The sequence below is a fragment of the Bombus vancouverensis genome, chromosome 15, assembly GCF_051014615.1.
Source record: "Bombus vancouverensis nearcticus chromosome 15, iyBomVanc1_principal, whole genome shotgun sequence".
Lineage (NCBI taxonomy): Eukaryota > Metazoa > Arthropoda > Insecta > Hymenoptera > Apidae > Bombus > Bombus vancouverensis.
Genome location: NC_134925.1, coordinates 1,943,654 through 1,970,030, shown reverse-complemented (window position 1 = coordinate 1,970,030; position 26,377 = coordinate 1,943,654). Strand labels below are relative to the sequence as shown.

The 26,377-nt window shown below is 41.2% G+C and overlaps 1 protein-coding gene across 5 annotated transcripts in view; it reads left to right on the top strand.

Annotated features, from left to right (window-relative positions):
- The window catches only part of heca (hdc homolog, cell cycle regulator), a 167,710-nt gene extending 143,763 nt beyond the window's left edge, over positions 1-23,947 (top strand). For 4 of the 5 annotated variants that reach the window (XM_033347672.2, XM_033347674.2, XM_033347673.2 and 1 more), the window contains one exon: positions 165-23,947. In XM_033347672.2, the coding sequence (XP_033203563.1) occupies positions 165-338 (174 nt within the window). In that variant the 3' untranslated portion in view covers positions 339-23,947. The remainder of the gene's footprint in view (positions 1-164) is intronic. The other variant, XR_004465685.2, reaches the window with a different exon arrangement.
- The last annotated feature ends 2,430 nt before the right edge of the window (positions 23,948-26,377 follow it).

Below are 26,377 nucleotides of genomic sequence, written 5' to 3'. Positions count from 1 at the left end.
GTTATCTGACTCTCGAGTTTCTCTCACCGGTACTCAATCTGCCAGTGAACAGGTACTCAACCGATAAACACTTCGGCGCACAAAAGTATTCACGATCTTTTAACGTAGGTACTTGGATATATGTACACAAGTAAACGTTGGAAAAATACTAATGTCTGTTACAGTGCAACAGCTGCCAGAAGCCACTGATCTATCCGCACCAGCGGCTCAATTTCTACTCGGACTACAGCCGCGTATTCGCGTGTCCGCATTGCCGAGCCGTGGACGCCCACTTCGTAAAACCGCTCTCGATCTGCTTCACCCGCGAGCAGTTTCAGCTTTATAGCCAGTGGCCGTAACCATTAGGGAACTTAGCTAACCGGCGTCGAAGCATCGCGACTGACCCGTGTCCCCTCTTCTTCGATCCACTGATCTCCCTGCTCCGGGCGACCTTGCTCTAGATCATCCCCCCCCCCCACGCTCGTCAGATCGTTTTAATTCTTTCCTGTAAACGATTATCATCCACCTGAAGAAGATAACGACGACGAAGAAGAAAAGAAGAAGAAGAAGGAGAAGAAGACGAAAAATGCGAGAAGAAAGCAACAAGAGCGTGAAAAATCTCAGGCTCGGCACTTCGCTTTTTCTACGCTCTTTTATTCATTTTTTCTCGGCAAGAACGAGTTTTCTTTTCTGTTTTTACAAGAAACGATCAATTTTTAGTTTTTCATTCGAGCGTTCCGATTTTCGGGAACATTGCCAATGTGTTTCCAGTTATCAATCGAGCGAGTCAAGAAAATGATTTTCTCTTATGTTGCGTACGAACGTGTCAGGATCTTGCCGAAATGTCGATTAACCTGAGATCGAGAGTATAAAGCGGACGTGTAAGGTCATTACCGGCGAGTTCCCGTAGCAGCGATAACGTTTAAGGTTTTTTTCTTTCTCAATGTCGATATAGTAGGGTTTATCTATGTTAATTCAATGCGAGGGACGAGGGAATCCGTGTACTTGGGCCACAACGACGAGTTCATCCCATCGATCGACATGGGAACCAACGCATCTCGACGGCGTATCGATCGATTCGGCGGAGCTTCAACTCTTGGCGAGAATTCGAGCCAAGGATTATCGTCAGTATTATTGGTAAGATTAATCAACAAATCCCAGAACTGGAGCACGTTTCTGGTGGAATTGATCTTTAAGTTAGCAAAAGTTTGCGTAGGAAACAACGTTTAGTAAAACGCGCGGGAAGTTCCTTCATTTTCCTTTTCTTTCGTTCGTCTTTACGTGTCTTTACATGATTCTTCGTGTTCTATTGGCAGAGATACGATTAGTCGAATTTAAATGCGAGTCAAATATCATAGCGAATAGAATAGGCGTATGTATAAAGGAAATTAGCCGTTCGAGGAAATCTTGTTAGCTTTAGGGAAGTCGAACAATTAGGTTTAAAAATGTCGAACGAGATCGATACGTCGTCGATTATCGTCAGTTGACGCGTTTCGAATCGAGCAGCGATTTTTTTATAAGATTCGTCCCTCGCGTCCCATAGTTGAATTGCGTTAACTGGAGGGATAGAAGAAGAAAACGAAGAAACAAAAATTACGAATTGCAGATAAGTATAGATCGAGATACGCAGAACGCTAAAAAGAAAAAGAAAAAAAAATGGTCTAACTTTCCTGTATATTACGTAGGTATGTATAAGAAACAAACATAAAAAAGAAAAAAAATAAGAAAAAAAGAAAAAAGAAGAAAATGGTCACTTCGAAACGAAAAGGGGGAAGAGATAATGAACTATCGTTTGTTACTTAGATAATCGAGAACGTTGTTTTTTTTACATTTTATTAGTTTATACGTTTATGGCGGCCATGTTGATTTTGTTTAAGGATCTACGACTCATTCGATGGGTTTTCACGTTGAACGGCCGGGCGCCCAGCGATCTTCCGCCCTCGAGACCATTCTCTCTCCCTAAATTTCGATCCTTTAACTTCATCCTTATATATTTCGCTCCCTTTTTCGATAACTCCAAACATACGACTGGTTTACCACAGATGAAAACGCAGCCTCGTTTACTCTCCTCGATCCCCTAATACTTTTCCCTCCCTCTTTTGTTTCAATTTTACAACGTTGGAAATACTCCCGAAGGGTGGTCGAAAGCCATGGGCGCCCGAAGTAGCCAGTGTAAATACGTAATTAAGTGGGAGAGAACGAGAGGGAGAGAGAAAAAAGAGAAGAACGGGCCATATGCAGGTTCGTTCGTGAAAGCCTGTGAAAGAATGGTACAGAACGTAAGCGAGAAAGGACGGAGCGTTTGTAAGAGAGCGAGCGAGCGAGAGAGAGAGAGAGAGAATACGAGAATGGATGACAGCGTGAAAGAAGGGAGCGAAGAAAAAAAAGAAGAAGAAATAAAATCTTCGTTTTTCTGGCGATGCTGGTCGTTGCTGTCCATCAATAGCGGCCGTCCCACAAACAGAAGACCGCCCACCGTTTTCCCAAGGTAGTATAGTCGATCGTGTACCTTCTTTACGTTATTTCGATTTAAAAGTATACTTAATCCATTCGTACGCCGGGAAGTATATTTAGGAGATTTCTATATTGTCCCGTACAGGTTTTTAGCGAGGACCCCGTGAACCCCGTTGCCTGACGCCTTTCACGAACCATTTTCTCGTCTTCGTTGCTCGATCTCGCCACGAGATTCTTTTCTCTTCGTCTGATAGCGCGAGAATATATAGGAAGAAGGAGAAAAAGAAGGAGAAGAAGGTTGTTTCGTCTTTTACGTGCTTTTCTTTCACTTTTCTTCGTTCGTTCGAGAAATGTTCGAGGCTGTTACGGTGGCGGGCTTCATTTAACCGAGCACACACTATACGACGATTTAATCTATGAGAATATCAGCGAGTGAGAGTAAGACGTGGGATCAGAGCGAACGAACCAGAAGGGGGAGAGAAAGGGGTGCACAAATTGCTGAAAACGTTTTCTGTGTACGAGTGGAAGGGGCGAGAAAGAACGAGAGACGTAGAGGGATTAAAAGGGGAAAAAGTAAAAAAAGAAAAAAAGGAAAAAAAAAGAGAAGAATGGAATAAGAATATTTGTACAAGAGGACGCGCTAATTCTCTGAATGCACACGTGTATTCGGGGATGAAAAGAAGTACATTATGTCCGCGTGGAACACTTCTTTTTTGAGTAGCCGAATACGACGAGCCGAAGAGTGCGTTATCATCAACGTCGTCCGATTTTGCCACGCAACGAAACCGCGTTTCTCGTTCAGTTTTCTTCGTTTCCTTTTTATCGTTCGCTTTTGTCGTGTCGCGAGCAAGCCTCTTTGCGTCTAAGCAGTCGAGAGACACAGACAAACACACACAGACGGGAACGAACAGAGCAGAAGATGGAGTTGTTGGAGGATCGTCTCTCGTTACGTTTTTCTCAGAGTGCCAAATAGCGGGAAGAAAGATTGTGAGAGAATGGAAGGGAAACAGGAAAACAAGTAACTGCGAGTCTGTGAATCTTTCCCATAGATGTTTTTCGGTTGTTCGAAACCCGATTTTCTTAGCTTCCTCGCTTTTCATCTGGTTATCAAGGGTACACTTTCGTTTATAAGTCGCAGGATATTTGCTAATTTTAAACAATTCTGATAAAGTAAATTCGATGTAAAATCTTCAAAAAAAAAAATAGTATAATTTATAGCTTTCCGTGTAAAACACACGGATTACACACATCGATAACGCATCAACTTCACCTTGTAATCGAGGAATTTTTTTTTAGAAACGAGCCGCAGGTAAACGTGGCGAACTATGTTTTGGAAGCTTTAGTTCCAATTTTTTAAATGGTAGTCACGTTTGGATCGGTAATTATAACGGTTCCTAAAGAAGAATTTCTTTTTTGCATTATTCGAAACTAACTAAAATTTCGTAATTCAGTAATTTGATTTGAAAATACTCCGAATGATTTCAAATCAATCGATGTTTCTTTCTTAATAAATCCTAGGACGAATAAGAACAAATTTTAGATAGCAAGTTCAAGTATCTTCTTGATACATTCGTTTGTAAAAAACAAAATATTTTTCGTAAATATTTTGCCCGAAAGTTCTTCGTTCATTCGCGTTTATTGTATGATTTCATCGCGTATTCTACGAATATATCAAATATTCCGTGACTTATAAGTACCGATATACGCATGTATGGTCGTAAAAGCTACATCGAAGCATAGCCCAAACACACATAGAAATTTCGTGCTCGATTTTAGCAATTAGAAATAATCTCGGAGCTGTGGTGGTTGATATATTCGTTTTTATTACTTCTTTGTTCATACCCAGTGATTCTAGACGTATAACTAAATAACAAAATGCTACACGTGTGTGCGATTCGTTCCTCGTTTCGGTTCAAACGCGAGAAGCTCGCGTCATGCTCGCGTGTGCGACGATCCTGCGCGCACACGTTCTAGGAACCTTCTGTTCCTGCGTGTTTTCCGCGCGCGTCTTTCGAGCGTGAAAAGCGCGAAACGAAAGAAATATGAAACTTCTCTTCGCGCCACGAAGCGCGCGAGCGCGCCTACTTTTTGTACTCCCTACCGTTTTCAATTTTCGCTACGTGGTTCGCGTCGTTGAACACCATAGGTGCCCTGCGATACGTATACCGGGAGATTCATCGGCTCACTTTTAGTTCCTATCGCGACTCGATCGACGGAGGAACGAAGGAAACAGTGGTGGAATTCCTCTTCGCGAGAAGCCGATCGCAACGCGTGTCCCTTCGATCGATCGTCGTCTTCGAGATTTCATCGAGATCGCAAGATCAACCGAGATCTCTTTTCTCTTGGTTCGTGATGAATTTTTTAAAATGCCGAACCGAGAATCATAGTAGCGTAGGTCAAGATTCCACGCTATGCTTTTGTTTCTTTTTATACTTACGAAACGAATAAAAAGTTCCATAGTAATTCAATTATTTGACGAGGTAATACACTCAGTACCTATGTACGGGTATTAAAAACAAAATGCTGAAACGTGTAAGTTTGTCGAAAATTATTTGTGTTACAATTTTTAAACGTGTCATTCCTTTAGTTTCGTAATTAATTCGATCGAAATTTTACATCCTTGCGACGGTGTAGTTTCATAACTCGAGAAACATATAATGAACTTTTTACAACGATAAACGCAGAACGTTGTTTTATGACAACTAGCAAATGCAGTGATACAGCATTATGATTCTCAACTTTAGATACGCAGACCCATAGACGAAGAACGTAATTAAAGTAAACTAACCTCGATATTCAACAAACTGAGTAACTCGCTATCTAATGATAAAAGTAGTAGTCGGCACAACTAATTGGCTACGATATGTTATCACGTGGAACTAATTTAAAAGAAACAAATTCTACCGCTTTTATACGATTCGTACGAATTATTGGAAGAAACAAACGCTACGAACCCACGTTCGAAATAATGTGACTCGATTGGCGATCTATCTCGTTCAACTACACGCGATCTCTGAAAGAAAGTCGGCATCGATCGATCGTGAAAAGGACCGCGCCGTTCGAGGCACCTGATTCGATTTGTAAAAAAGATTTCGTCAGTTTCGACGCGTCGACGTACCTATATCTAGAATGTTTAAGGGAAGAAACTGCATCGAGGAATCGTAGCAAGCAACTTGGAGAAAATATTCTGCAACTTGCAACAGGAGGAAGAACGATAAATAGAGAAAAGGAACGGACGGTAGTAAGAGCGCGATTAGTTTCTCTATGGTGCGTCGACGCATAATGACGCACTCGCTCTGTAGTTGCTTAAGGCTAAACATTAAAGCTAGGCTAAACCTTTTTTATTCCCCAAGTAAAAGTCGCTGTAACGATCTTCTACTTTCGCACGATGCTCGGTGACGCTCGTCGACGAACGGAGGGCGGTTTCAGGTAGGGAGGAAACGACGCACGTTCGCGACGATCGCCTTCTCCTCGACTACACGAAACTACACGCAATTTTTCTCCCATTGACGAATCTACCTCGATCCACGCGACCCCGGGAGCAGAGAATTCTTTGGTCGTGCCGGGAACTTGTTTCTTTCTCTCGCGGCTAGCCGATGCAATAATCGTTGGAAGATCGAGGAAAGAAAATCCGGTTGCCTGCTGATGAAGCGTTCTTCGCCGCGACGATTCGAATCTTCCCCCGCGATCCGTTCGTACAGCGACGTTCATCGAGCGAACGATTTTCTATGTCGGTGTTTTTATAGAAAGAGTACGACGAGTGAAACAGAGAAACGTGTCCGTGAACACGGTCGAGACTATTCGAAACGAAAGACCATCCGCAAAGGTGTCTCAAAGTGTGAAGAAAGAAGAAACGTTTTTCGCTCGTGTTCACGGGTTTCTCTGAGTCTTGTCGATTGTCGTAATCGTGTCCGTGGATTCTTCTAATGATAATTAATCGAATAGCACATCTATATGGCACGTTGAGGGGATGGGATTAAGGGTTGTATGTGGTTGGGGAATTATACACAACAAAGGGGGGAGGGGGGGCTAACAATGAAGCAAACGCGAGAAAAGAAATTCTTTTTGCGAAGGTCTCGAGGATGGGAATTAAAGGAGAGAGGTTATGAATGGTTGAACTATGAATAGAGTTTAGCATATAGTCATTATGAAGGGTAAGAGGTGATGTAACGAAGGAGGAGAGGTTTTGAAATCATCGATAAATATGTAAGTTTATTGGAAAACGACGGTTTTCAGATTCTAGTTAAGAGAACTTTCTTCGTTTCGCCCGTCGGCTGGCCAGCCGGTCGACGCCCAAAGAGATATTCTTGAATTTCGTTGAATATTTTAGAGACTCGGCTCTAACTCGGTTATCGCTCGACGCTCGATGCCGCGAATTCTTCTTCTCGATCGTTTCTAACAGCGGAATTAAGAAGATCGTTGTATCGTCTTCTATCGAACAGAGAAACCGAAGAAGAGCGAATTTTCCGCGAAAAGGAAAAGAAGAGAAACGCGAAAGAAACGGAAGGCGAAGAGAAATCGTATTGTCGAGCGATCGAGAATCGTTCTAGTGATAGGCTACTGTGTCGTATTTGTGGAAGCTCGACAGAGGAATAGAAGAAAGAATGGTGGTGAGAAAGAAACGAGAAGAAAAAAGAATTTTATCCTGCAATTTATATATCGGTTGTTCTTCGAGACGTTCTTTTTCACGCGGACATTCACGCGATTTAAAATAATCTAATAAGAAGATGAAGTATATATATATATATTATATATGAAAATAAATATGAAATATTATATATGAATTCTACGTTTAAGGATCGGTTTTTTGTCTCTTAGTGTGTAAGGTTCTCTTTACAGCTGTGCTAGACAACTATAGGTATACATAAACGACGATATATTATATATACATAAACGACATTACACTACGGTAACAGAATTCACGCATATTAAATGTATAAAGACGCAGAATAAACGCGGTACGAGGTCTGCGTGCGGGAATCGCTCGTACGAGGCGCTCGTACGGCTCTCCTTAGGAATATAAAGGAAAAAAAAACACGTCTTGTATATCTATTTAGTGATTAAAATACGTACAACGTTTCATATGGAAACGAGAGGTGGACGCGTGAAACGATCGAGTGGCGATTTACCAAATACGCACGATGATCCTTCGTTTTTCTCTTCCTTTTTCTGTTTTTTTAATCTTCTCGGTGTACTTTCAAACGAGACGACAGGAAAAATACGAAGTACGAGAGACAATAAGAGTACCTCTGTAATCGTCCATGGTTCGGCTGAAGGAGAATTAATAAGAAAAGAAAAAGAAATAATATACAAATTCTAAAACATGAAATAATAAACTAAGAAGTAGATGAGAGAAACGAAAACAATTGAAAGTTCTGAGAAAGATGAAACGTCGCGATATTTAATCGAAATTAAAGAGAATCACATAGGGGAACAACGTGCGTGTTTGATGGGAGAAAATCGTCACACGATCTTTCACTGTAGTTGGTTTTTTTTACGTCTGTGACATACACGCACCCACTCACACATACACGCACACACGTGCATACATAGGTATACCGATACACTGGAACAAATACGCGCGCCGCGCGAACCAATACGACACACCTAATATATATATACAAGGACAGCAGATATACCACCGCATAAGTACACGTACATACACATTTATACAAATGTACACAGGTGATGTTCTTTCAGTAGTCGCAATTATAAATCGCCGAGCCGCGTGGATCGTGATCAGAAACGCGTTCGAGCTTTTCTTACAGCGCCTCCTCGTTAACGTTTCATCGAGCACACCGGCTCGCTCGTTAGTCCATTTTTAATTTCATTCCCCTTTCTGCCGAGGCGACGTCGAGAGTCCTTCCGTGCGACCACCCCCTTTTTTTTTTTTTAATCCGTCGAGATATTTTCGATTCCTTGAAATCCCTACGTTTCACACTCCCGTTCTTCGTTTAAACGGGCAACCAATTAATTGACGTTTCGTTGCAACTGTTAGTTGCCCGATTCAGTGGTCCTCGCGAAAGTCCTTTTAATTTAACAATTTTATTTTTTTACCACCGTTGGGTACGAGTTGCTTTTAAGTTAGGAAGGAATATTGTGCGAAGTCGTACGGAAGACACACGGGGTAGAAAGGGGTGCACGCGAAATGGTGATACTTTTTTGTGATCGATACAAGAAATCGACGCCCTCCAGCGTCGAGTCGCGATTAAATAGAACGCTTGATTTATTGTACCGAACGATTGGAATAAAACAGTGAACGACGATCCATCGACACATCTTTGAACACTTTTTTCCAATCGTTTAAAGATAGTAGCCGTATCGCTTTAGTTTTCTTCCGAGCAGATTTCATTTAATTTTCGCTTCTGCATAGAATAATATGTAGGTCTACAACGAGATGTACTACTCCTTTGATTTATTCCTCGACTCATCGTACGACGACGTCCGTTTCCCCGGCGTCGATGATCGCTCGTAGTCGAGTACGATTTATCGCTATCGCATCGTAGGTTTCTTAGAGATATTTTTAATTAGTTTGCAATCATAGCGACGAACGAACGACGCGGCAGCTGTCGCGAGAATTTCAAGGTCGTTCAGCATCTCGAATCTGTACGGTGATTGATTTTTCTTTACTTTGCCGCTCCGTTCGCGAACGACAGATCGATGAGTCCATTGTGCAGAGAATAATACGATTCTCCTTTCTATCTTATTTTTTCTCTTTGATTTTCGTTTGGCGATCCTGTTGTCCATTGAGCCGAACGCGCCACGGCTCGATCGTGATTGTTCGACATTTAGGTACCATTTAACACGTGTTTCTAAATTAGGTTCCATCGACTATGAACATTCGTCTGGCGTCTAGTTTTAGTCGCGAGAGTCGCGGGTACGTCTCTGAAGGTTTTTCTTCGAAATTGATCGAAGTAAGGCGGCGAGATTGATGAAAAACTACGGATACCTTAATTACCTCAAGTTATTAATTAAATTATTAGAAGGCGCGTTGTGTATCGTCCATCGGGTTGTAAAAGATGTTGGTCAAAGTTTGATCGACGTGCCCGCGGGGTCGAGCGTTTTTCTCGTTTTCCAACCCGGTTATTTTCAGGCGCAGAAACGTGGAAAGAGCGAAGGTATGAATGAGAGCAGAACGAACGAGAGCGAAAGACGTTGAGCGATTCGATGCACGACGAGAATGCAGTGTGAGAGAGGGTTGAACATTAAATGGAGAGATAAAGAAAATAAAAAAAAAAAAAAAAAACTGGAAAGAGGAGAAGAAAAAGAAGCATTTAACCGAATCGCGCCACTTGTCTATCGACAGAACGCGACCTTATCGAAAGACGTACAAAGTGAGAAAGATAGAGAGGAAAAAAAGATAATATTAACGCGAACGTGGAACCGGAAGGGCGTCGTTCCATGATCCGGGGAAACCGAATCGAGATGAGAAAGACAAGCAAGGAAGACGCGATTGGTTATACATAATCCTCCCCCTGTGGAAAAAATCCTTTCGGTTTCGCGTGTGTCGAGCCCCGATTAAGTTTGACAGATTATAAATCTCACTCCCTCCCTTTTTGCAAACGCTGATTCAGAGGCCACTGTTTTTTCCACGCCCAACACGACGATGAGAAGAGAACAATGAGCGAGAGTGAAAGAAAGAGAAAGAGAGAGAGAGAGAGAGCGAGCGAGAGAGAGAGAGAAAGAGAGAGCGCGTATTAGGGAAAATGAAGAAGATAAAAAAAGATTGATTATGCCATGGAGATCTCCTGTAATTGATGCGTGTAATTTAAAATGTACATTGCCCAAAAATATGGTGTTGTTATAATACTGAAACGTGTTACGGACGACGAAGAAATTTTATCGAGTGCGCTACTGGAGAGCGATTTTGTTTTTTCTCGCGGACGGCGTTTACGTTGACCCTGTTCTTCGCGCCTTGTCTCTCGACGCGATTATAATAATCCTACCGTTGATCCTTACAAAAAAAAAAAAGAAAAAAGAAAAAGAAAAAAAGAGAAAAAAAGCGAGAGAGAAAGAAAGTTTATTATCGAAATAACGAGGGCTTAGGAAAAGTAGAAAGAAGAGAGGATTAAAAAAAGAATGTGGGGAGACAGAGAGGAGAGATCGAAAGATGAAAAGAGGAAGGTTTTTTTACTTCTCGAGAGATTACACGACGTACCTATTTGAAACAACCCACACACCCCCTCTTTCGTCCAGTCACGGACGTGTCCCAGTGAAAAGAATTCTTTGGCGCGTTTTTTAGAGAAAGATTTTTATATCGAGAGGTTGATCGGGAGGCAAGGCCGACGATCGCCGACCACGCAAATAATACACACACCGGCTGTCTTTCACACTCTAAGAAAGAACCGGGCTCCCAGCGAATCGAGCGGGATCTACGATTTTTCACGGTGAACCGACGGAATATGTCATACGGTGGTGGAAGCGTGTATATCGGGTGCCAAATCACGTTGAACGGGTTGCTGTTGGAAATATCACTTTTCAAAGCTTTTGCGAACAACTTCTTGAACCTACAGTCCAAATTTGCTCAACCACAAAAAGGAAAAACGTATATCGAGCATTCTCTTCTTTGGCCCTGTAACGAATATATATGTATATCGTGAAGGTAATTTCTCAAGAAGCTGGTGTTTCCCCCCTGTAGACGAATCTCGGAAGGAGCTCGGAAAGACCTGAAAGTTCACTAATCCTGGGAGCCCGGCCATTATCGAGTCGATTGGAGATAGGTTGGCTAAGGTACAAATGTACATAGGAACATAATGTTGTTATTTAACCTATAACACCTGCTTCTCGTTTGCTTCCTCTTGTTTTAAAATAAAAAAAAAAAAAAAGGAAAAGAAAAAGGAATGAAAGAGATCATATAAGCTATAACTTTGAAAAAAATGATCAAAGGTATCGACATATTGTACAATATACCTTTTACACGAAGAGAACGAAATAAAATAAAAATAAAGGAAATAATTAAAAAGCTTAAAAATTCAGAGGACAGAGGTTTCGACATTTCGCGGTTTCTTCTAAGAACGAGATGGAGCAAACGAATGAAAACGCAAAACAGAAAAAAGAGAGACAGAAAGAGAGAGAGAGAAAGGTGGATATGCAAATCGATATCGCGGATGGAGGATCGATGAGTTAATCGACGTGTAGCTGCGTAGACAATTGGTTCACGGCTCTTCGCGTTTCACCTTCGTTCCGTTCGTTCGTTCGAATCGTCGTTGGTCCTCCCAGTTTCCATTTATTCCCTTTCACCGGTGTTTTCGTTTTGTTTCAGCCACCGCACGCGGATGGCCCGGTTTTTACGAGCCGTGATCCAATCGATCGCAAAGAGAGAGCAAGAGAGTGAATGAGTCTCGTTATGGTGGGAATGAAAGCAACGAAAAATTCCATAGAGAAGAGAGAACGAAAGAACACAGAAAATACATATACACGTACAGATACATAAACTCGTACACGGCTTCTATTACTCGTCGCGAACGACGGTTCAATTTTCGCTTCGTTTTCGTTTTCCATTCTTTGCGTTATGGCGTCTTCATCTAGATCCTCTCGATTCAGGACTAGTGACTGGCGTTCAATTTTTACCCTCGTGCCACCGTTCCGCGCTAATGTCCCCCTCGAGTGTCTTCTGGAAGCTGGGTGTATTTAAAAAGGGAGAAAATCTTCGAATACAAACTCTTGCATCGAGAATGAGATTTCTTTGAAATCCACGACTCCAAGACTCTATCTATAACGGTTCTTGTATTCTATTACACGGATACAACGACGCAAGGATATTCTCGCTTTTTTTTTTTGAAAGTTTGCTTTTCTCCAATGGACACTCGAGGAACGAGACGAAGGTGCGGAAAAGCACGAGCAAGAAAGGTGAAGAGATATTTGGATGAAGCAAGATAATGGATACGCGCGTGCAACGATCGTAATTAAGCTTTCACAGTGGAGACGCGTAATTAATCGTTAGTTGGTAGGCCGCCCCGAAGTATCGAAACCCGTTTACAGGCAATTTCCTCAAGGGGTAAACCAATGTGTCTGAATGGCGTGTGGATGTGCTATAATCACCTACTACTCCCTTCCCCTACGTACATTTAATCGCGTTTTACTCTGTGTGTGTATACATATAGTCTTACGTATATACATGTATGTAATCGTGTGTATCGCTAACCAATTCCCTTGTTAGTAGTACTTTCTTCTGCCGTGTCTCTAAGTATAGTCCTCTCGGCAGAGTTCTTCGCACCAACGTAGAGAAATACTCTGAAAATTCTCTCCTCGATCGTGATCGATGTTTTCGATGATAATTCGTAATTTGTTCTTAATCGTAGAGCCGTAGAATCGCAATAAAGTAGCAGAGTCGAGGCGGAGAGAATAAATATCGAAGAGAACATCGCTTTTTCTTCAAATCGGCAATTGAAGATTTTAAGCGTGAAGCTGACACGAGTGAAATTTTCAGAGTGACACGAAACACCAAGCGTAAGCTTGCACGTGTGTATTTGTAATACGGTTTTTCCAGCGTATACGTCACGACACCTTGCGTGTGTAAGACTGCGACATACATTTTGCACTCGGTTGTAAGAAGAAGAGAGAGAAAGAGAGGCGACAGTGCGGAAATATCACCGTGGAATATCGACACCAATTCAGCGACGTGTATTTTTTGTTTCCTTTCAGTCGTTCCGTTTTTACGCGCGCGGATAGTCGCGTGGATCCGAAGAGCGAGCTCGTTTCATAGGATACTCGGCGTTTTTCTATCGGTCATTGAGGAAAGTCATTTAAAAGAATACGACGATGGACAGAAAAGAAGAGAGAAGCGAGAGGGCGGAGAGTCTTCCGCGTGAAAACGATAAGCAATCTCCTTTTTTTATATCGGTGAGAAAAAATTGTAATAATTACCATAATCTACGTGTCGTGTTTAGGGTAGTCTTTTTTATACGTATTTCGAAAAGAAACAAGATTCGTCAAATCGAATAATCGATAAATGTCATCGCGTGTGATCGAGGATCTCGTAACGATTTTTGGTTACAGTGAATCGTAATTCGAAGTCGGGGCATTTTTATTCGGCTGTGTTTATTAGGCGGGGGGTTAAGAAAAGGAAATTCTGAGAGAAAAGTAAAAAAGAAAAAAAAAAAAGAAACGAAAAAACTTCGCGTAGTATTCGGATAAGGCTTTCGAAATTTAGATGAATAATTTTTGTACCCTATTTTTTTAAGCGATCGCCGAGGCGATCAGGAAACGAGATCGGGCAAAAAGGGTCGTACGTTTTTTAAAACGCGCTAGGATTTATAGCTCGTGTTAAGTTTAGTTTAAGCGTATAACCGCGTCGCGTAACATAAATTAGTAGCTGTTGACAAGAGGAGAAAGGAAAAGATACGAATGAAAAAGAAGGTTGGAAACTTGACAAGGAGGGAGGAAAAAAGATAAACATCTTCTTAAAAAGAAGTTAAAAGACACGCCACAGGAAAGAAGAAGAAGAAGACGAGAAAGATGCTTTCGAGATCTTTTGAGAAAAACTTTGATCGAGGTGTTCGCCTCTGTTTAGCCCTTTCACACGTGCGATCGAACTTTTCAATTCGTCCGCGTGATGAGGAGGAGGAGGTTCCCTTTGAAACGGAAAAGGGTGGCGAAGAGGAGAAACGACCATCGAATTCGCGTATTTCTTCAAGAAATTAGAAACAGTTAACACGCTTATGCTCCTCGAGTCGAATAACTCACCGAATTCATTCTGAAATTGAACGAAGGATAATACGAAAAAAAGCACAATGCGTATTTCGTGGCGAGAAAAAGAGAGAGAGAGAGAGAGTGAGGGAGAAAGAAGAATGAAGTTGAACGAATTCTGTGGAAAAACGAGTACCAATCGCGAAGCCCGCGTTTTCTTCTAGTTGTATAATTCTTCTAACGCGTGTTTAGCTTGTACTAATTAATTCGTTAATTAATGTCGATTGTAAAGTAACGTGAAGGCCGGAAGGAGGGGAGTGACCGATCGGAGGGCATATAGGAAAGGAATGGAAAGACGGATCTAAAATCAGGAAAAAGGAAGTATGGCGAAGGAGGAAAAAATGTTAAAAAAAAAAAACGAGTAATAAGAAATCATAGTAAAACACAAGCATTCTTGTGCATTGCGAAAGCAACAAAATAATCAATGCTGGTAGTGCGGACCAAACGGGACAACTGACAGAGGGTGCTTCAAAGCAAGGATAACGAAGAGGAAAGAAAGTGAAGGAGAAAAGGGATAAAATGGGACGAAGACTTGTCGAGGCATGGAAAATTGAGGAAATTGAGAAGAGGAGGGAAAGAAAGAGAGATGCGAGATTCGTAAAATTGCCGCTCCATCGGAAATCAACGTCTAGAAGACTCGTTCGTAGTGGTTAAAAAAAGAAAACATTTTTCCACGAAGCGTGTGTTTCTCTCGAGCGATTTTCACGAAAATATTCTAACGAGTCGTTTCAATTTAGTCCTGTTGCCTCTACTGTCCTCTTTCTTTCGTCGCTAAACTTTTTTATACTATCGACATATTCAAGTATCGAGTAAAGATTTCGATTTTTAAACGGGGTGAAGTGACTCGAGAGAAAAAGACGCTTCGGAGATCCATGATTGGCTACGTGGTATTCGAAAGCGATACACCATTCTTAACGTTTAAGGCTTGTACGAAATTCTTCTATCGGACTCAGTGCGTTTGTCTGTCAGGGTAAGCTCGCTGTCTCGTTGACGGGAATATTTCTGTATCGATGTACGTGAAATGTATAAGGAAGAGCGCGGTCATGCGTCGTACGAAACTTCTACCTCCAGAGATTAGGATGTCTCGCGTATTAAGGTCTTTCTGGTATTCGTCGTTATCGTCGTGTCTTTTAAACGTTTGTCATTTTTAATTTTGTTTGTTACATTCAATCGTCAGACTCTTTAGAACAGATCGCTTTTTATTTATAATGTGCTTAAGACGGTGATAAACGATGAAACAGTGGCGAAAGAATCAATCGCGGTTCGTTTCTTTCTTTTGGTTTCTCGTTAAGGACAAAAATGGAATAAAGAACGTTAACAGTTTCTATTATTCGTAAACGAGAAATTTGATCGAATCTCGTTGGCTTAAACACGATAAATGATCGGATATATAAGAAAGAAAGATGAAATTTACGCGAGACTTTCCCAAGGAAATCTTCGACGAAGGAAGAAGCAATCGTAACGACGTTTCGATCGATTATCCTTCGAACTAACGCGCGTTCGATATATAATGCAATATATACACGCAGTTAATTGTATTAAGACGTACGTAACTATAATCGCTATTTGCTGTTTCGATCGTAGAGGTTAGACGAGATATCCCACCTGCCTGTATCGCACGCGCAACCTTCGCGAAGATGATAATCCTTTCTCGAAGAGGAAGAGAAAAGCCCTGGCGCTTTTAAGCGGCGAGACTCGTGTATACATAACTCGTAGGTTACCCTTTGCTCGTAGTAATTAAATACTCGATCGAAGCTATCCCCCATTTCTTCGTGTAGCTTGCGAATAGCTGAAAAACGTCGGCGCGTTCACGTCGCGATAAATCAATCAGCGATGAAAAGAGAAAGAAAGATCCTGTAAATCGGCCGATCGATCGTTGCTTGGAATTAAAGAACGAGTCGAAGCGATTTAATCGAGCGAAAAGATTTTATTCTTGAAAGGAGCAGTGAAAGACGAGAACGACTTGAATGCGCCGTCGCGGTGATCAGCGATCTCGAATGAGTGGCGAATGAGTGTGAAAAACGAAAGGATCTTAACCCATCGGTGAATTTGCAGCCCGCCAAGAATAAAATACAAAGGAGAAAAATGGTATACACTGGCCCACGAAAGTCTTTGATCATTCACCGCAAAACTTTTTACGTCTATATCGCGTGTGTTGTACACGACATTTTAAAATATCATTGCTATTGCTGCGACGATATTGGCAAAGTTGGAGACCAATTTGAACAATGTATATAGAAATTACGAGATATTTATTACAAACGTACGTTTCGTGGAAAATTAGTATTCGAATTCTTTCGTGTACCTGTGTATATGTATAGAAAGCTCCGTTGACGAAATCGTATTCCGGAAGCCCTTGTCCGAACGAATTCTCGTTGGCCAACAGACCAACGCTATAGCTTTCCTTTCCGTTCCACCGCGTTCTACACCTTTTTTTCGACACGGGAGAACAAAGAGGGAGAAAGAGAGGAGAAAGAAAAGATATAGAGACGATGGCGAGCGAAAGAGTGAAGGGAAACGAAATCTGATGCCCGTTGGTCGCCGACCACGAGGAGAAACATCGACTCGAGCCACTTTGTGTAAAACGCTCCCTCTGGTTCAAGAGTGACGATCATTGCATTACAAATGAAGAACGCCGGAGAAAGAGACACGAGTCGCAAGGACGGAAGCTGTGAGCCGGAAAACAGAAGGGACATATACTTTTATTTTGAATCGTTGCTTCGAGGAGCATTCGTCCATCCTTCCTCGACACTATTTAATTTAATTGGCAGACGTCTCGAGTGCTGTGCAAATGGAGGAAAAAAGAAAAAAAAAAAAGAAATAAAAGAGAAAAGGAAAAGCCTGGACTCGCGAGCACAGGGAACAAAGACTAGCTGTTTTCCTTTTTATCGCGAAGAACGGAAACGGAGAAGCGAAAAAAGGGATTCGTCCGTTTATACGGCAGGACAATGAATAAAAGAATATGCTGGTCCGCGATTGTGAGCTTTAATTGAACGCCACGTTCTTGCAATGATGGTCCTCGTTCTTCGTGGTCGGCCGTGGCAACGGAGGAGCGTTTCGTTTGGTCGACCTGGCTGTCTCCCGCTCAATGAATTCGGAGCTAATTTACCGATATTCGAGCGGTTTGAAGTGGATATCGACGAGTTGAAAAATCTGGCAGAGCTACCGCGTCGATCGATAATCGTTTATCGATGAGAGGATTCACAGTGAAAATTGCTCGGAATTCGATTCGGCGAGAGACAGAGTCCGAGGTCTTCTCTATACCTCCCCTATGAGAGTACAAATTTTTCTAACAAAAGTAATTATATTCGAGCGACGAATGGAATATTGACGCAAGGAAGCAGCAACAAGGAAGACGACGCGAGACAGAAGAGAAACGAGTGACCGTCAGATCGATCGTAGATTAGTGTAAATGAGAATTTGCGTGTGTGAGTTTACGAGAAAGGGCGGAGGAAATCGGTATGCTTGGTCGAGTGAAAATTAATACGGCGTGAGAGAGCGAAAGAAATGTGAGAATGCGTAACGAGAAAAGGAAAAGGTAATATTAAGAGGAAGAGAGTAAACGTTTAACGATGTTTTCCCCTGGTGGTATGAGTATATTACGACGATCTAAAATTAACAAATGATCTATTATATTATATGGTGTATGTACCGTATACTTATCTAGAGTTAGGTCTTATTTCAAACGTGTTACGTATTAAACGAGGTACGATACGTATAACATATATTATTGTATACACTTAACGAGCATACGCATACCTGTACGTTAACGATCTAGACTGCCATTAGCACTTAAGGCGCGGCTTCGCCCGATTTATCTCGATTTAGCCCGAATTCTCTCAGGTATGGCGTCCCAGGGATTGCTCGTTACGCGCGCCATGGGAACCGAGTTTCTTCCAACTTGCATACGGCGATCTATCCGAAACCAAAGACTGCAAAATGATGCAAAATATCAGAAATTGTTCGATCTATAACGTATTATCGAAACCGATGTATCAGACCGCGAGGACATTAGAATACCGAGAAATTGGGATTTCCCTCGTCACAATTCAAACTTGAAAAAGAATCCCACGACGATGTCCCGAGACGAAGTAAAAAGTCTAGCGACGACGCTCTCGAGAAAGCGAGGAGAGAGGTCAAGCGGCTGGAAATATCGAAAACTTGAACCCAACTCGAAGGTTTCCAGGGCCAACGTAATTCTCAATCCCTGCGACGTACGAAGCAAGTTTCGAACGTCTTCGTCCCCCACGGTTTGGGAAACGAAAAAAAGAAAGATAGAAAGAAAGAAAAAAAGAAAAAACAGGCAACACAACCACGGGGGAAGAGATACGATGGTAGCCGGTTTCGCGAAATTCTCTCGGAACGATCTACCAGGCTTGTGTCTTAAGTGAGATTGGTACACGGTAATGTCACCGCGTATAGAAGGAAGGACAGTGTGCATCGAAACGACAGGATGGTCTATAGTCGTGTGTATAGGGAAAGCAAGCTTCGAGGATGACGAACTCGATAATCGTAGCTAGAATTCGGTGTGTCTATTTGCATGCAGCTCCGCTCCGTAGGGATATAAAAACACGAACGTTTCCGATTTTTAATCTTGCTCTATCTATTCGGAGAAGAACGCTCTGTTCTCTATAGGTGAGCGTTTTTCTATAGGTGTGTCTCCTTTTCGCCTGCTCGGGGCGTATTATTCTCACGAGAGTCTGTAAATAGTTCTTAACTACACACGTAATCGTACGAACTTTAACGATATACGATTAATCAACAAGCAAACAACACACGTACACGTAAATTCATGCACCAGTTGTTCATATACATGCATCAGTCAACGTCTACTTTACTGACCGACAATTTTTAACCAATTGCGATTCCCTTTTCACACCGATACAGTTGCAGAATCACGAGTAATCCCGTGCGACTTGCTCGGTCGTATTTTCTACCAATTTAGCAATAAAACGAATGGAAGCAAAAGAAACAAACGTGGACATGTAGTTTGTCTTTCGAGCAAATTCTCGCTGTATCGAGGAAGCAGAGCGATAAGCTGTCTGGCCTGATCAAACTCCGAAAACACAAAATTTTTCGTATAATTGTTTTCGTTGGAGCAGCAAGATAGTCGACGATGTGAATGTGTACTCTTGCTGCATTTTATTTCGACGAAATCGCGGCTTTTGGTCAAATAAAATGAGAAACACGAAGGATGCTTTGATCACAATGTGGCGAATAAACTCCAACCTCGTGAGCGGGCACGAAGACTCGAGGGACAGCTTGCGGTGGTCCACGCGCCCAACTGCCGACCAATAAGACTCGAGAAACATAATTGTTCCAGCCTTCGATTTTTATGACGCATTTCGCCGCGTTTTTTCGACGCCTTTTTATATCTCCGATTTATCAGACTGATCTTTAGTAGATGAGCTAAATAATCGTAGAAAAATATGTCGAAGGGCAGGTCGTTTGGATCAAGAATCGTGTGGAAGTCAAATTACAGAATTCTAATAATACGCGGAAAATATGCTTGCTCGACCGACGATGTATTTATTAATTAAAGAGAAACAAAATTACGACGAAGGAAATTGACGAATTGCGGCGAACAACGTTGGCCCGACCACTCCATATCCGAACGTTCAAGAATTCCTTGATAGTTCGAATATCCGTAAGAATTTACTCGAGAGTCGGGTGGACGATCGACGTCGCGTGTAAAGAGACTACGTATACACTCGTATACGAAATATATTTTTGATAAAAATCTATTCAAAAGTGCTCCAAAAAACAACCAAAAAAAAAGGAGGAGAAAAGAATAGAATAACAAAGGAGAATTTCGATGGTAGAAGATAGGAACGGTAGAAGTAGAAGCGTAGTGGTAGAAAATATGGCAGAAATAGATGTAATTAGCGTTAGGAATCGCGTCGTCTGTCGAGCATAATATCCCGAAGAGGGAAATTTGTAAAATTTTCTATACAAAGAAATTGGAACTTCGATTGGAACATTTTGCGCGCAACGTTCTTGATCGACGATCACTTCGTGTAAATCCAGTTCGATATATATTCTGTCTAAAAAGTCGACTGAGCTTTCGATAAAGGGAATATTCAGGTATTAACTTTACTACACGTGGTATCCACGTTGGCCATTTTTCGGAAAAGCATCGGTACACAACGCTAAAACCAGCAGATAGGAAACTTCTTTAGGCTCGAGATCTTGGAAAAATTTTCAAAGTGTCTTTTCTTTTGTCTGCTCCTGGAATCGATCTTATTGAGAGTTCAGGCAGCAGCGCTAATGGAACTTCCGCTTTGAATCCTATTCAGATACATATTTTCTAGATAAACACTTAAGATAGACAACTTCCACTAATAATGGAATTTGCAACGAATCCTATTTATCTACATTCAGCAATATTTATCCTTATCACAGTCCAATTACCCCTTTTACCTCGATACAGAGGAATTTATAACAAACGATTTTACCACAACATTCTTTCATACTGATATTAATCGCATCGTAATTTCAACTTATTCGGAATTGAATTTCTCAGAAGATAAACTGATTGACTACACCTTTAACAAATTCGACAACTTTATCAAGTGCCACTTTAAAAAGAAGAAAAGAGAGATAAAAAAGCAACACCGTGCTATCTTTCATCATTTTACTTAATAGAACAGAGTAAATTTTAAAATAATTTTTAAAAAGTATTTGCGACGTAAAAGTCCACGAACTTTTATGATGTTGGTCGATCAGTATAGCTTCTGAATGACTCGATTAACGAAATGTTTCACTAAATAATTAGCAATTAAAGCACACCGGACGGTGTCGTAAAATCATCTTTACCGATCTCGACAGCTTCATAGTAGTTGCAAACGGTCATAGTCTGTCAATGTTTCGATCAAATCACTATCGACAATTGTGAGAATGCTCTGTTCTCATTCACCGCGAATATTCGACGGTTATCGCACAACATCCGGATAACAGTGATCGTTATCCTGCCTGTGAAACACGTACTTTCGTTTTCACAGCGATGAACATCCGTCGATTGCGCTGAAGACGAGAAAAAAGAAATAGCAAAGAAAAGCGTGAAGTAAAAGGAGAGCAAAACAAAGCGGTATATGTTAGAAAGAAAGAAAACTATTATGTAGCGTACACAGTGAAAAACGTACACACATGCATAGCCGGCGACGGTTTCCGGGGCGCTTCGAGAGCCCCGGCCGTCTCTCTCAGCCGAGACACAACCCTATTATTATCATTCTATCGTTAGAGTATAAGAGTTGATATTTAAGAATTCGTATTGTAATAATTGTATGCGAACTATATTTGTTTGGTTGGCTTGAGGGCGAGAGTCTAACTCGGGTGTTATTAGATACTACGCTGTACCTTTAGCTGGCGGGCGGTCGGTGACCGGTTACTAGATATTTCGAACTTTTACTATCTTCGGAAGAAGAACGATGATTTTCGATCTCGCGAAACAACAACAGACAACGATTTCTGCGTTACTTGTATTTTAAAAAGATTTCCAGCTTCTTTTGTAAATTTTGTAAAGAAACTCGCAGCTTATTTGATTTAAATTTTAATTCGAACAAAAACAATGATTTCTATGTTACTTTTAGGGTGAAAATAAACACTTTGCATAAGGGAAATTATGCTCAAGAAATAGTAGTTTCTATCATCTACGTATGTACATTTATATCAGTGTATTAATATATAATTATACTTTATAATATTTTCAAGTGTGATATCTTCTCAGAAAGAATCGTTCAAGTGATTACTTGAACAAGCAAAATTACGAGAAATCCTTCGAGCCGCACTGCATATTTGTTTGCTTGGTTGTACAACGTTTGATTTCTTTCGAAGAATAGAACATACAGAAATATGTTCGAATACAAAATTCATGCTTAATAATTGTATGCATCGGTTGCGTTAACCAAAAAAATTTGTTATTTCGGATGCAAAAGATTAAACTTTAAATAAAGAAATTTTACATTTACAGAGAAATTATGTTCAACTAACCTTGTGTAATTAACAAATATCGCGAGACCAATCGTCGTATCAGGGACGACTAAGATCTTCGTCTATGAAGCGTGTAAAGCTCAGCTGGCGTAACGGAATATGGTGTGAAATATCGATGACGAGTATCGAATCGTAGCTGGAAACTTGTAAAGGGGACGAACGTGCTCTCGACGCGACGCGAAAAAAGGGTTCTCGAGAGGAATTGCTTCGTCGATAGTGCATTCTCGACGCTGGGCGTTGGGATCGTTCGCGAAGAATTCGCTCGCGATTAAAGAAACGGGAAAGGGTCGTGTAAAACCGAGGGATTAAGAAAGCAGCAGCCACGGTCGAACACGATTCACATTACTGGAAACCGTCGAGGATACGTTCTCTCCAACAGGAAGAGGGCGAACGGGTTGATCCACGGCGGTTGAATATCGTGGGTCGTCGAGTGAGAATGAAAAGAAAAGAGAAAAGATTGTATGAAAAAAGAAAAAAGGTAGCGAATCAAACCGGTGCGCCCGCCAGCGATTTCGAGGGGGAAGATAGACGCACGAAGAAGCGGAAAGTAACGAAGGATGATTTACGGTTGAAAAAGATATATTATCGATAAACTGTGTCGATCGAGAGGTAGTGCTTAACACGTGTTAGGGTCGTTTCTTCGAGAAAGAGAGGAAGAGTAAACCGGGAGAGAATCGTTTAAAGTGACAAAAATATACAAAATAGAATAAAAGAAGAGAAGTAACGTGAGAATGTGAGGGAGGGGGGAGCGGAGGAGGAGATTACAAATTCGAGAATAAAAAGTGTCGTGGAAACTTAAGCGTATCGGGGACGTACAAAATAAAATATAAGCGAAGGCCTATTGGATGCGTTGAATGGTTGGAACGTGTAGTAACGGCGGGAGAGAGGTTTCTCGAAGAAACGACTCGCCTTTAGTCTTTTAATATTTTACTCGAGGACGTTGCCGACGGTTAGACTGGCCATTGACCCGAATTTTCAGGGACAGATCGAGGGTCACGATCACCAGAGAGAGAGAGAGAGAGAGAGAGAACGCGAGAGAGAGTGAGAGAAAGAGAGAGAGAAAGAGAGAGAGAGGAAAGGAACCTCCCTTACTTTTTAATACCGTCGTCATCGTCGCGCTAAATACGAGTTCGCGTTAATTAATCGATGCTCTTAAACAGAGCGGAGGACACGGTCAATATGGTCCTGGCAATTTTATTTTCGGGCTTACGCGTTGTCCGTCTCGCGTTTCATCCCCTTCGTGGTTCGATCGAGCATTGGGATATTGCTTTTCCTTTCTTCTTTCCCTTCCAACCTTTTCGTATTCTTTTCTTCTCCCCTCTCCTGTCTGTCCTTGTATTATTATTATTATTTCTCTCCTTCTAACGTATCCGTACATTGTATTTTCGATCGACGAGTCGCGAAGTGGTGGAAACCAGCGAGAGGGATGTCGACGAAGTACGCTCTAAACGAGTGCGTTCGTAAGCATTAAGACAAAACGCATCGCGGAATTACGTCGCGCGCGCGCCTAGGTTTAATGGAAATAAGTAAACGGAAAGCAAAATGTCGGAAGAATAAGAAACGTGAGAGTGAGAGAGTATTATGAGGGATGCGCGAGAGGAGAGAAGCGAGAAATATTTAAGCGATGAGATTATGGGTTATGCGAGACGCGAAGAGAACAGAATAAACGGAAATTATCGCGAAACGGCAATTTATTAGAAAAAGAAACAAAGCGTTTTAGAAAGAAAAGGAGAAGACAGAAGCACACATAAAATAAAATAAAAAAGAAACACACTGGTGGTGAGACGCGACAATTTGTAATTATTAATCAGAATTTGGGTGAGAACGGACAAACAAAGGAAGAAGATGAGAAAAAAAAAAACGACGGAGAAAAGAAGAAATATTAATTAGCGTGTGTGGATCGAGCTTTATACCGCTTTTATATGTTTAGTAATGAAATACCTTACATTAAAGAGTAAATGAACAAAAAAAATAATAATAATGATAATGATAATGGTAATACAACAGGAAAAAAACCTACGGAAACTTACTATGTAATTGACTATTCTCTATATGCGAAATACATATACATAATATATATATATAAATAAATATAGATATATATATATTATTATAATGATTATATATATTATTATGATTATTACGCTATGAGAATACGAGTATGAATGATTTTAAGGAAAGTATACATATTATATTAATAAACATTTTTTAATGCCATTATCCTAAAGATAATGGTGAAATGAAGCGAAATGAAAAAAAAAAGAAAAAAAATTCATTGAAATTTCTCGTGTTGCATTATTTCTCTGTTCCATCACATCCACTTTAATTCCAATCTCCGATATTTCCAATCCTCTCTTCGCGAATCCGAACGTGTCATCTTACGCGTTAATTTCGATCCTGAAGGTCTATTTCTCTGTCTTTGAATCTTAAGCCAACATGTTATCGACATTTTCGACGGGCGTGAGTTCGATCCACCTTGTACTCTTCTCAACTGGCTCGTCTAACCTTAGCAACGGCAGTAGCAGCAGCAGCAGCAGCAGCAGCAGTGGAGCGAGACAGAAGGAGGGATGGAGGAATATCGCGACAAGCAACCGACGGCCGTCACGAGATCACGTTAAAAACCGCGGTGCCCGGTGTCTATAATTGGCCGCCAGTTAATTACACGCCACGTCGCGCGTCATATAAACGAAAATCCATCCGTCACTCGGCCTGCCAGCCAACGGGGGTTGATAATAATTAAACGGTCCAGAATGACGTCGCAGAGACTGCTCTAGAGGGCGGAGAGTTTTCGCTTGGCAGATAGAGAGACAAGCTGGAAGAGAGGACGGATGTGGAGATAGGGTAAATTGGATTAGGAGAGATTATACATTTATCTCGAGGCGACTGGTTCTGAAAGGAAATTGCAAGGAAACTGGGTAACCCAAGTAGAGTCGATCAAATAATGATTCGTGAAGTATTAAGGACCAATATATAAAAGAAAATTGAACGCGATAGAAAGCTACGAGAGGGTGATTTAGCTATTTTAAGGATCGCTGCTTATGAAATCGTATTAAGTTGCGTTCTGCTACGGTATCGTACAAGTATGTTAAAAATATCGTAACTCGAAGTAATTCAGTGCTGTGTCAGAAGAGAACGTAAAAGCTTAAGAACGGAAAATTCCGAAAATTATATTCGATCATTAGTTGTCAAAGTCTGTTGCGTAAATAACTTTTTCGTAAGCTTATAAAATACATTGCTTCGTCCAAAATCAATTAAGACGAAGTAATCTTTTTATCAGGCGTGCAGATTTCTGATACGAGTATAATCTTTATGCAGCAATTCGTTACTAACGAGACAAAAATAAGCTGTGAATATATCAAGCCACGATACAACTAATTTTATCATATCAATTTTTATATCATCCCTATCTTTGTTACAGTTCGTTGAATTATACCGATAGATATTTACGAATTCGTCCTCTCTTAAATGTACTGAACGTCCTTTTAAGAAAGCACCTAACACCATTATGAATGAACACAATGTTTTCTTCCTCGTTTAGTTTATAGCAGGTAATAAAAAGTCGTGTAGATAATAAAAAGACTGTGTACCGAATCCTGAACTATAAATTGGCGTTCGTAGTTTTTGTAACATGCAAAAATAATTGAAGGGAAAAGCACGGCGTCAAATTGACGTGACTGCAAAAATGATGCTCGTGTGCAACGGACCTAAGTCAACAGAAGCGTCCGCTTTCACAGGAAAGCAAGGAAAAACTGCTTGTCGATCATCTCCCGAGAGCCAAGCACAAGGGGTGCGCTTCTCGTTACCCACGTCTGGTCTGTTCACAACACCTGCTCAATTATACAGTACGCCGCGTGTCGTAATCGGAGATCCATCCGTCGATGGTTGACGTAGAAACTTCGTAGAATGCTTCGTAGAACCCATCTCCCCTTCCCACCCTTGGGAATTTCGCAGTTCGTTCTAATCCTTGATGGGCATCAGAGCTCTGTGCGTCGCGGAGGGACGCAAACTTTGGATCCTTTTTAGGTGTCGACTTTTTTCCCAGAGGAGATGACAAACTCTTGAAAAACGTCCAAGTGAAATTGAATCTAGTTTCGATCGGTATCTTTGGATATTTCTTTAATGTGCATGACGATTTAAAAGAAAACGAATCGCTTTTCTTTCATACAGAAATAAAAATTGATCTAACCTTGAAATTGCCTTATTTTTATCCAGTTTTACTTCTGCGAAACGAAGTAGGACCTTCTGGTTGAAATATATTAATTAACAG